At 43.6% G+C, this 11,399-nt stretch overlaps 1 protein-coding gene across 3 annotated transcripts; it reads left to right on the top strand.

Annotated features, from left to right (window-relative positions):
• The first annotated feature begins 5,400 nt into the window (after positions 1–5,400).
• Positions 5,401–9,364, top strand: LOC101552429 (ADP-ribosylation factor 1-like). Of its 3 annotated transcripts, none has more exons than XM_055127386.1 (2): positions 5,401–5,419; positions 8,437–9,364. In XM_055127386.1, exons 1-2 carry the CDS (start codon positions 5,401–5,403, stop codon positions 8,949–8,951), a joined length of 534 nt encoding a protein of 177 aa, XP_054983361.1. In that variant the 3' UTR covers positions 8,952–9,364. The 3 variants fall into 3 exon arrangements, with proteins under 3 accessions (XP_054983361.1, XP_054983362.1, XP_012791257.1); XM_055127387.1 differs by lacking the exon at positions 5,401–5,419 and having other exon boundaries at positions 8,406–8,553; positions 8,665–9,364; XM_012935803.2 differs by lacking the exon at positions 5,401–5,419 and having other exon boundaries at positions 8,406–9,364.
• The last annotated feature ends 2,035 nt before the right edge of the window (positions 9,365–11,399 follow it).

The raw sequence follows: 11,399 nt of genomic DNA, 5'->3' as shown, positions 1-11,399 counted from the left end.
TAGCATGATTCACAATGCTTGTTAATGAAAGAATTTCATGCATAAAAATTCCAACACTCCATTCTCCGCCAGAGTGGATTCTCTTTATTCCTGGTGTTTTTTTCTTTCTTTTTCAAAGCATAAGGATAATCATCTTGAATCAGTAGTATAACAAATATGGTTAAGAGGTAAATACAACTTCCCTCCACCATCCTTCCAAGGGGGCCCCGCCCAGCACCTGTCTATTTCTCTCCCATCTTCCCTCTGTGGTAAGATTACTAACTGAAGACAAGGCGTAAATTTCCTTTTCCCTTGCACATTTGTTATTTCTTTGTTAAATATGCTCTATGACTGTATTTATTTATTCATTTATTTAGGGTCAGAATATCAAGGCCTTATTCTTCCTAAAGATATGCTCAACATTGAACTGTATTCTATTGTCACTTTTTAGAGTTTGAAATAATATTTTCAGTTAAATTTACATTAATTGTCACATTTGAGTTTTTAAATTTGATGTTTAATGTCTCAACATCGATGTCCTTAAATTTCATACTGTGGGAATGTGGGGCAGGAGCAAAATCAATGCAGGCTCCTGCCTGGCTACTAAACTAGCTAGGCCTAAGTTTCCTTTTCCAGAGGACTAAGTTTCTGTTTCCCAGCAGCAGAAGGAGGTGTCCAACCAGACAGGGGTTTAGCACTCAGAAAAGCCCTAAAGTTGCCCCTTCGGTTGATGGGTGGCTCTGCCTAACCAGGAGAAACCCTGTGTCCTTCCCTTTGCCCTTAACTGCCACAATTGCCTTATGTAGAGTATAGAAAACATTTACAGGAGAACCAAGGCATGTGCTGCTTATGAAACCAAGACCTATATAAACTTCTTGCTCTTGTAAGAGGGGGTCGCTATCAAGAGACCACTTTTGTGGATGAGATAGTTGACCCCAATTAACTGGAATTAATCTCCTTTGCACTTTGCATTGCTGTCTCTCTGACTGTGTCTGTTCATGCGAGACCAACGCTGCACAGTATTCCATTGTGTAGATGTACCGTAGTTTCTTTATCCATTCGTATGTTCTTGGGGAATTCAGTTGTTTCAGAGTCTGGCTATGGTGAAAAGTGCTGCAATGAACATAGGAGTTATTATGGTGTTTCTGCTGTGGTTTTTCTTTTTTGGCCCCCAGTGTGTAGTCACAGAAGTGGTTTTGCTGCATCAAATGGTATTAATCAAATGGTATTGCTGGAGCTTGATATCGAGGTTTCTTTTTTTTGAGAAATATCCGTATTGTTTTCCCCAAAGGCTGAACCAGTTGGCATTCCAATCAACAGTGAAGGAGAGGCCCTTTCTCCCAACATCCACACCCACACTGGTTGTTTTTGTTTTTTCTGATGTGTGACAGTTCTGTGGTGTAGATCATATCCAGTGTTTTTCTGATCTACATCTCCCTGATATAGAGCATGTTTTCATGTGTTTTTTGGCCATCGATATTTCTTTATTTTTGGGAGGGGGGAAAATAGATTTTATTTGGAGGGTTTTTGAAGATGTGGAGGGGGAGAGAGTGAGAGAGAGACAGAGAGAGAGAGAGAGAGAGAGAGAGAGAGAGAGAGAGAGAGAGAGAGAGAGAGGAGAGAGAGAGAGAGAATAATGCACTCAAAAGAGGATGCGGGCTTCTCCAAGGGCGAAGAGAGCTTCTAGACACATCCCAGAATTGGACATGAAAGCATGAAAGTACAAATCTGAAGAGGCGAGATGCAGGTGCTGCATGTGATTGGGTGCCACATGTGCTCAGCCACATGGGCGCAAGCAGCACATGGACACGGGCAGCATATGCTCTGACCATTGATATTTCTTCTTTGAGAAAGTTTCTTTTCATTTCATTGCCCCATTTTCTGATGGATTGGATGTTTTTTTTCATGTAGAGTTCAACTAATGCCTTGTATATCCGTGATATTAACCCTTACCAGAAGGGTATTGGGTGAATATCATTTCCCATTCTGTAGGCTGTCTTTGAATCATGGTCACTATCTCTTTTGAGGTGCAGAAGCTTCTTAGTTTAATATAGCCCTATTTACTTATCTTTGCTTCCACTTGCTTGGTCGGTGGCATTTCATCTTTGAAGATACATTTAGCTTAACTATTGTGAAGGGTTTTGCCAACCTTTCCTCCATTGTACCACATGGATTCTGGTCTGATGTTGAGTTCTTCAATCCATTTTAAAAGAATTCTCTCCCACAGCACACATATTCATATAGCAAAAGGTAAGGAAGAAAAGGAGGAATTCACCAGCATTGATGGCTGAACAAAAACATTGGGAAGAATACTGGGTACATAAAATGTATTTTTAATGAATATTTATAATAAAGATTACAATTAGTTATCCTAGAAATAGTTACTGCTGTGAGAAAATCAATAGATGAGAACTTCAACAAGGATAAAGAAAATATAAGAAATTTTAAAAGAAATTTAGCTAAGGAATTTAGAAACTGAGCCAGGGATGTTCCTCAAAATTTTAAAATTTATTCATTTTATGTATTAGTATCTAAATTTGGTGACAGGTGACACATGAAACACTTGTTTGCTTGATATCTATAGCCTTGATTGCTCCTGAGTACCACCAGGAGTGGCCCTGATGCCCCCCAGCAGTATGTAGAGTGACACTGTGGCATGGATCCCTTAGTTTGTTCACAGCAGGAGAGATAGTAGCTGAAGTGAAAAATCAAATGAAGTAGCTCAAAAATAGAATCTTCAGTAGATGAAGATTCAATCAGTGAGCTTAAAGTCAAAGTACACTATCACCAAAGAACAGAAACACATTAAAGTAACTCATTCATTCAAGTGGCACTTTGCATGGTCTTGAGGAAGGCAAGTATATAAAATGGGCCCAGGAATGAGTCCTTGTAAAGTAATAAAATCAGACAAAATAAAGAAGTTACTGTCACTAATCCTAAAATAGCAAGACACAATATTTCCACTTTGTGTACATAGGGACAGAAGTCTTATTAAGTTTCTAACTAGAACCAAGGCACAGAGAGCAGGCTGAATCATCCTCCAGAGAGAAGTTCCAGCAGGAAATAAAAAGTGGTGATAAGTGAAGCAGGCAGGCAGAGAGATAGCAAAGGGCCTCCCATGGCAATGAATTCCTGAGAAGTAATAAAATCAATAGCCCCCAGCCTCTGAAAAAACACCTTGTTGAGCACAGATACTAAGGCCTGAAAAAACCTTTACCTGGTACAGCACAGACACAGAAAATACTGGACCTCCTTGTCTCCTTGGCCCAAGGCCAGGCTAAGGAGTTTCCAAGATTATCCCAAATTCTATCCCATTCTCAACTCTACCACATTGGCAACTACCATATCAAAAGGCTCCACCTGGGGCAGCTTAGCTGAAATCCTACAAAAGCCAATTTGAGCAAAAGTGTGCTTCTATGTTGCCATGTGCTGCTCGTGCCCATGTGAATGCATGTGGTGCTGGAGCACACGTTGCCCCCATCTGCCCTCTGGAGATGTATACTCATATCGAATTCTGGCTCTCTCCACTCTGTAGATGCCCACACTCTCTTGAGTGTCGTATTCTCTCAGTCTCTCTCAGTCTCAGTCTCTATCTCTGTCTCTGTCTCTTTCTTTCCTGAAAATTTTCTAATAAAACATGTTATTTTTAACTTCACTGCTTTATCTCCTCCCAAAATTCTTCATGAAGGAAAGGAGTAGGTACCTCAAATTCCTGGGAAAGTTCTAGGGCTGACTTTCCTTTCCTGCAAGGAGCCAGGCTCACAGTGCTCGATTTCCCTAGCCATGCCCAGGTGGCAGAGGAGCTTAGAGTAAAAGCAGCTGATTCCCTCTCCAGTCTGCCACCTCTCTTCTCCCCATTTCTCATGAGACAACCAGCAAACCCACTGACATCATAAGGACATGAAGGTAGGTGCCAAATGTTGCAAGGCCCTGTCCTTGACAATTTCATAACAATGACCCTTTTTCACATAGAAAATTCCACATGAAAAAATCTATGAAGACAGCTCATGCAAGCGGAATGTGTCCCCATTCTGGGGCTTGGCCCACATCTTCACCTCAGATATGTACTGTTGGGCCCCTTTCCTTCGGAGAATCTTGTTTTCTCTCTTGAATGTTGTTTTCATTTTCCTTCCTCATTATCTATGAATGAAACATTTTACTTTACCCTTTGTTACCTGAAATTATTTTCTGTGGGGCCAAGCAATAGACCTGTAAAGCCTAAGTAAGAAACTAGGACTGACTTTCCTTTCCTGCAGAGAGCAATTCCTTGTTTCCTTCTGGGTCCCACAGTTCCCTGAGAAATCAGGTCGCAGGGATCATTTCCCTCACTGAGCGGTACAATTAGAACCAAGGTGCGGTTAGAGAACCACTCCATGGGCTTGGAGTGATGAGACATAAAGTCTTTACCATGCATGTGCTCATTGTCGGCTCTCATCAATCCCAGATTTCCCCAGGCACTACTTCAGGTGAGTGAGGTGGGTAGAGAGAATGGCAGTGGCTGCCCTTCTCAGCAATAGGACTCACCTAGATGGAATGACTGCCAACCCCAGCAATTGAGGGATGAGTAGGGGAAGTGAAGGAAATAACTGAAATAACTGGCCCAGGAAAAGGCAGCCAATCTCAAGCTGCCCCAAATGGAAAGCACGTAACCTCCCCGATACCCACTAACCAGGGTAGTTTGATAGTAGGGGTTCAGGGTATAAATAGGCCTCATAGACACAGGGCCTGGCTCTCTCTGGTGACTGGCCCTGACTGATCAGTATCTGGACTCTGTTTGGTGCAAAATAAAGCTCTGCTGAACTTTCGCATTTGTGTTGCACTCGTTTTTAGATCACAAACCCTAACATTTGGGGGCTCACCTGGAATCTAATAATAAGTGCAAGCCAGCACTAGAAAGAGTCAACTGGGAATCCTCTGAAAGTGCCCACTAAGCTGTAGCCTGATTCTTGACTGGGCGAGGTGAAAAAGAGAAGTAAACCAGTCCTCCCTCCCCAAGATCCGGAGGACAATGACCTGCTCCAACCGTATCACACCTGCACCAGACATCAGGACGAAGTTGAGAAGGGCTTTGAAGGAAATAACCTATTAAAATTAGTTGGGATAGCAGAGAAGGTTTTATATAACTCGGACACACAGAAGGAGGATAGGCAAATGAGGGACATAATAAAGCTACTGGACAAAACGAAGGAGACACCTGTGTAGAGAGCTAAAGGGCTGGGCCCTGCTGAATCCAGACCAGTATGCTCTTTGTGAAGAAAAGGGACATTGGGCCTGAAACTGGCCCAAGAAGAAGGCAGGGACACTGTCCATTAAGGACTGAATGTGCCATGTATCAGATCCTCTCCCTAATTGGGGTGAGGGGGAAATTGACCAATTTTTACAGCCAACACCAGGGCTTGACACTCTTCCTTCAAGAAACTTATGGGAAAGCTTTTGGGGAGTAGAATTCTTGTTCAAGGAGCTAATGAAGTAGCAGAACATAATTAGACAACTGAAAGGACTCTGAACATTGGATTAGGGACAGTTAAACATAAGTTCCTGGTTCTCCCAAACTGCCAGTACAACCTGATGGGACAAGACTTCTTCCATAAATGAATGGCTATGACTCAATTTAGAAACTAATGTTAGCATGACTCTGAAACCCCCAGGAACCACAACCGACATGACCATACTACCTTGGGGAGTCCAAATTTTACTAGCCTCAATGGATGAATATTTGCTCCATGAGGGAATGAGTCCCCGGGAGATCCCACCCGAAGCACTCCTGAAAATTCTGAAGGCTGATTTCTCATTCATGTGGGCAGAAGAGAACCCACCAAGACTGGTAAAAGATCAGCCATCCCTGGTATGTTGAAGGCAACATCACAACCTGTCTCCCTCCCACTGGAGGCCAAAGAAGGGATCGGGAACACAATAACTGGCTCAGGTGGGGAGGGATCTTAGTGCCATGCTCTTCCTCTTGGAATATCCTCTTCTCCCAGTTTGAAAAGTAGAGACTGGGAAATAGAGGCCAGTGCAGGACCTCAGGGAGGTAAACAGAAGAGTTGGGGACATCCACCCCACCGTACCCAACCCCTATACCTTACTGACATTATTGAGTTCTGGATGAGTGGTCTGTACTGTCGTAGATGAAAAGCATTCCTTCTTTTGTGTTCCCTTGGCTCCAGAATTGCAGCCCCTATTTGCTTTGAGTGGTTGGACCCTCAGGATGGGTTCCAGGGACAACTAACTTGGACCAGGTTGCCTCAAGGATTTAAGAACTCCCCACAGTCTTTGATGAGGCTCTGTACCCTGAACTTTGTGAGCATAGCCCACCTGCAGGTCACCATTTTCCTGTATATGGACAATCTATTGATTGCGGCAGAGTCATAGAAGAGTACCTAGAAGGCACCCACGAACTGCTACAGACCCTATAAGGAGTATTGAGTCTCGGTCAAAACGGTGCAGTTATGCCAGACCCAGGGTATGACTTGCATGAAAAACTGAGGATTCTCTTGAAGTCTCAAAAGCAGGTAATCTCCCAATACCCAATGGACAGACACCAGGTACTCCTATGAATTCTTCGGGAGATTGGGCTATGTAGGTTCTCAATATCTCAGTTCCCTTAAATAATGAAGCTACTATAGAGGCCAAATTGGTTTTCCAAGAACTTAGGGGAGACTTGAGGGTCCCTTGTGCTGGCTATCCCAGACATCAGCAAACTCTACCACCTGTGTGTGGATGAGAAAGTGGGCATGGCCAAAGGAGTCCTGATTCAGAAGCTTGGCCATGGGTAAGACTTGTCACTTACCTAAGCAAGAAGCTACACCTAGTGGCAGCAGGGTTTCCTCCATGATTGTGGATGGTGGCAGCCCCAGTGACTTTAGTCAAGGGACTGCTCAGAACACCTCCTGACAGGTGGATGATGGGTACTAGAGTGACTAGCTACCAAGCAGTCCTCCTCAATGAACTGAAGGTTTTCTTCAAGCCTCCCAATGTATTGAACTCTTCTCCCTTGTGCCAAATGAGCTGGTTCAAACAGCACACGACTGCCAAGGTGTTCTTGCTCAGATATGACAATCCTCCCTCCCGCCAGACCACCCATATTTGTCCTTGTTCACTGATGGGAGCAGTTCTGTGAGAAAGGATGGTCAGCTGTATGCAGGGACAGCAGCCATAGCTACAGATCAAACACTGTGCCTTGTCCCTTGGAACCTGGGAACACTGGGAAACCTAACCCAGGCACTAAGGTAACCAAGGGCAGGCGGGTGAACATTTACACTGACAGCAGGTATGCTTTGTCACAATCCACATCCGTGGGGCTATATATCAGAGTGGAGACTGCTCACAGCAGAAGGAAAAGGCATTAAGAACAAGGAAGAAATGTTGAACTTGCTCCACACCATCTGAGAGCAAGATCAAGTGTCTGTGACACAGTGTCCCGGACACCAGCGAGGAGATGACCTTGAGCAGATGCTATGGTGAGAGATGTTGCTGCCACCCAGCACCCATTCTTGTCGCTCTTCTAGCCTCTGCTCTGTAGGAATCACTCAGCTACTGGAGAGAAGTTCTGGAGTTCCTGGAAAGGCTGCCTGGGATGACGTATGCGGGGCCTTGGGTGAAGGTTGGAAAAGAAAGCGTGGTGGTGCCCTGGATGTTGGGAAGGAAGCAGGTATGGCAAGTCCATGAGACTACACTTTTTTGACAGTGAAAGATGATAGCTCTCCTAGGAAGGCACTATGTAACTCCCCATCTAAAAGAATGGCTAGGGATGTAGCAGACAGATATGAGCACTGCCAGATTGTTACCCCTGGAAAGACGATCTCAGCAAGGGGGAAAAGAGAAAGGGGAAACCCCGGGGACATTCTGGGAAGTGGACTTTACAGAAATGAAGCCAGGAAAGCATTGGCATAAGTATCTACTGGTATTCTTAGACTCATTCTCAGGGTGCGAGGAGGCCTTCTCCACGCACCAGGTGACTGCAGGGGTAGAAGCTAAGACTCCTGGAGTAGTTCCTAGATATGGATTCCCCTGGTGATAGGTCCAGCAATGGCCCTCCCTTTGTGAGCTCAATCTCACAAGCCCTAGGAAAAGCTACTTGGACAGATTGGAAATTGCCTATAGGTGCCTAGAGACCCTAGACCATGAGATAAGTAGAAAGGATGAATCTGACCCTATAAGAGACTTTGGTTAAATTAACCTTGGAAACTGGCGGTGGTTGGGTGGACATCCTTCCCTTGTTCCTGCCCCAGGCAAGGTTCTCTCTTTACCTGCCCTGAAGGCAATAAAACTTTTCCACTTTGTGTATGTTTGTGTGTGTGTGTGTGAAAAATATTTATAAAAGTCTTGATAGTTTCGGTGTGGGAGCGAAACCAATGCCTGGCTTGGAGCAGCAGCAGTGCCGCGGCTGCCCGGGGTGAGATTTTTTTCTGACCAGTGTTGCAAGTATGGGGGATATCTTTGCCAACCTCTTCAAAGGCCTTTTTGGAAAGAAAGAAATGCGCATTCTCATGGTGGGCCTGGACACTGCATGGAAGACTACCATCCTGTCTAAGCTGACGCTGGGTGAAATTATGACCACCATTCCTACTATAGGCTTCCCTGTGGAAACCGTGGAATACAAGAACATCAGCTTCACCGTGTGGGATGTGGGTGACCAGGACAAGGTCCGGCCTCTGTGGCGCCACTACTTCCAGAACACACAAGGTCTGATCTCTGTGGTTGACAGTAATGACAGAGAGCGTGTGCATGAGGCCCGTGAAGAGCTCATGAGAATGTTGACTGAAGATGAGCTCAGGGATGCAGTCCTGCTTGTGCTTGCTAACAAGCAGGGCCTCCCCAATGCCATGAATGCGGCTGATATCACAGACAAGCTGGGCCTGCATTCCCTCTGCCACAGGAACTGGTACATTCAGGCCACCTGTGCCACCAGTGGGGATGGGCTCTATGAGGGACTGGACCGGCTGTCCCATCAGCTCCGGAACCAGAAGTGAGCCAGCACTCCTCTCTTTCCCTTCACCCCCTCTCCGCCCTTGCTTTTCTCTCATGTGGCAAATGTGCGCCCTGTGGTGTGAGTGCCAGGAGCTGTCTCCATGGTTGGTCACAGTGTGCTTCACCGTGCTGTAAATGTGCAGACGCAGTCTGCAACCGGGTTTTTATTTAATGTAAATAGTTTTTGTTTCCTATGAGGCAGTTTCTGGTACTCCTATTCAATATTACTCAGCTTTTTTTATTGTAAAAAGAAAATCAACACACTGTTAGTACCGAGAAGGGATTTTAGGCACGTGCGGCCTTCAGGAGTTGCTATGTCAGACAGGCTCGGCGCACCTCCTCTGGGCTTCAAATCTGTGTTAAGATACATTTTGAGGTTGGTTTTTAACCCAAACTCAGTGCATTTTTTTTAAATTAAAATACAAGATAAGGAGAACACTTGAACACAGAAAGGAGAAATGTGCCTAGTATAGATTCTGCAGTAAAGGCCTGACTGAGTGTGGTCCTGTTTCCTGTTGGGAACGTGAGAGGATCCTTTCTGCATGGTCACAATAGGATCCCTGTGATTTGCTGTCGGGTCATCCCGTGTCCATAGTGTTTGTGCTTGTATTCGTGCTTAAATGGCCATCCAGGAGATGGGCTGGGGGATTGTGGCCAGCTGCTCCTGGACCTCCGGCAGGGACCCGGGCCTTCCTTTGGGTCAGGGTGGCTGGAAAGCCCTGTTATTCCCGTGCTCACTCTGGCCTGGCTGGGTCTCACCAGCAGGAGTGTGGGCAGGCAGGCAGGGCTGGTCACTCTAGAGCCACACCCCTTGGAGCACCCGCTACACGTGTTTTCCCTACCTCAGCCTGCAAGGGTCAGATGTACCATCAAAAACAACGACCTCTACTTTTTTCTTTTGTATTTTGATAAACACTGAAGAAGCTGGAGCTGTTAAACTTTATTTTGGGGATAATCTCAGAAATGATTTCATTTGGTGTCGTGGAACCTCTTACTGCTTTCAATGCACGATTAGTAATCAACTGTTTTGTATACTTGTTTTCAGTTTTCATTTTGACAAACAAGCACTGTAATTATAGCTATTAAAATAGAATCTCTTAACTATGAAAAAAAGTCCTGATAGTTTCCTATTTAAATTTTGCCCATGCTGGCCCTAAATCTAAATTCCCTTAAACAGTTTTATTCTACGTTTGCCTGGTTCATAACTTGTGACTGGAAGATATTTGTCATCTTTTCTATTATTTCTTGCTATTTTATTCTTTCCTGGGTGCACATTGCTAGCCTTTTGCATTATAAAACCTAACTATTTTACCTAATGGCATAAACAAACCTTAATTCATTAAGGTTTTTTTTCATTAGGTATGAAAATTCACACAGATAGAAAGTTAATTATATGAATGAAGTCATGACAGTCTGAGAAAAATATAAACAGGGAGAAGTATGATAAGACATTTACCAAGTGTTTGAACCAAATGTCTTACAGAGTGACATCAAGGCTAAATTAATCATGAGGAAAAAAAAGAGTCTATTCAGTTTATGATCCCTGCAAGGTTTTCCCCTGTGTTACAACCAGGGGAAGCAGGCACAGGTTAGGCCTAGCTGACCACTGACTGAAGTCTAATTCATCACTTGAGCATGATTTCACTTTAAATACAGGTTCATCACAGCCGCCAGCAGTCCCTTGGAAGTTTATGGTGCTAAGATGATCTGTGAAAGTGGCCAATCTAGTCAGGGCATCATGCCAGCTACTGGAGTCCTTCTAGGGAGAATAGTGGAAGCCTGAAACTATCTTTGCTGTTCTCATTTTGACCCTCCACACCCTCCACCTCCTGAATTGATTGCTTTCTCTTGAGTCAAGACTTTACTGCCAGGTTATCACCTTCTTGAAAATCTTAAGTGCTTGTTTTAAATATTTTGTGACACAAGAGTCTGGAACTCAGGGGTGGTGGGGTAGGTGTCTATGCCAGTGTCCCAGCCTCCCTACCCACTATATCACATTTAAGTGTCAAACTTACTTTTCTTTCCAAAGCCTTTGAAATAGCCATTTACTGAATATTTGACAAATTAAATGGAATAAAAATTGTTAGATGGAGTAATAAAAAATATTTTATTTTATATTATTTAGTCGTTCTTTTTGAATTTCTTGGTTTTAAGCTTTTAGTCACCTGAAATGTATATCAAATATAATGTAGATATATAATTTATATATATATAAAATTTAAATGATATATTTTTAATTTGAAATTGCATTTTATGGAACTGTCATTTCTCATAGTCATTTATATATGATTGTGTATTTATGACATATTGAAAACAATGCAAAAGAAAAAATATTTCTCTTTAGTTTGTAACTTTCGTTCTAAATTATTCTTATAATTATAATTATTCTTTGGTAAGTTGATAAAATATTGAATAATGCTTGTGAGTTACATAATTGTGTCTAATTATTT

The sequence above is a fragment of the Sorex araneus genome, chromosome 2 (assembly GCF_027595985.1).
Source record: "Sorex araneus isolate mSorAra2 chromosome 2, mSorAra2.pri, whole genome shotgun sequence".
Classification (NCBI taxonomy): domain Eukaryota; kingdom Metazoa; phylum Chordata; class Mammalia; order Eulipotyphla; family Soricidae; genus Sorex; species Sorex araneus.
The sequence above is the reverse complement of the archived record's forward strand: the minus strand, read 5'-3'. Positions and strand labels throughout refer to the sequence as shown.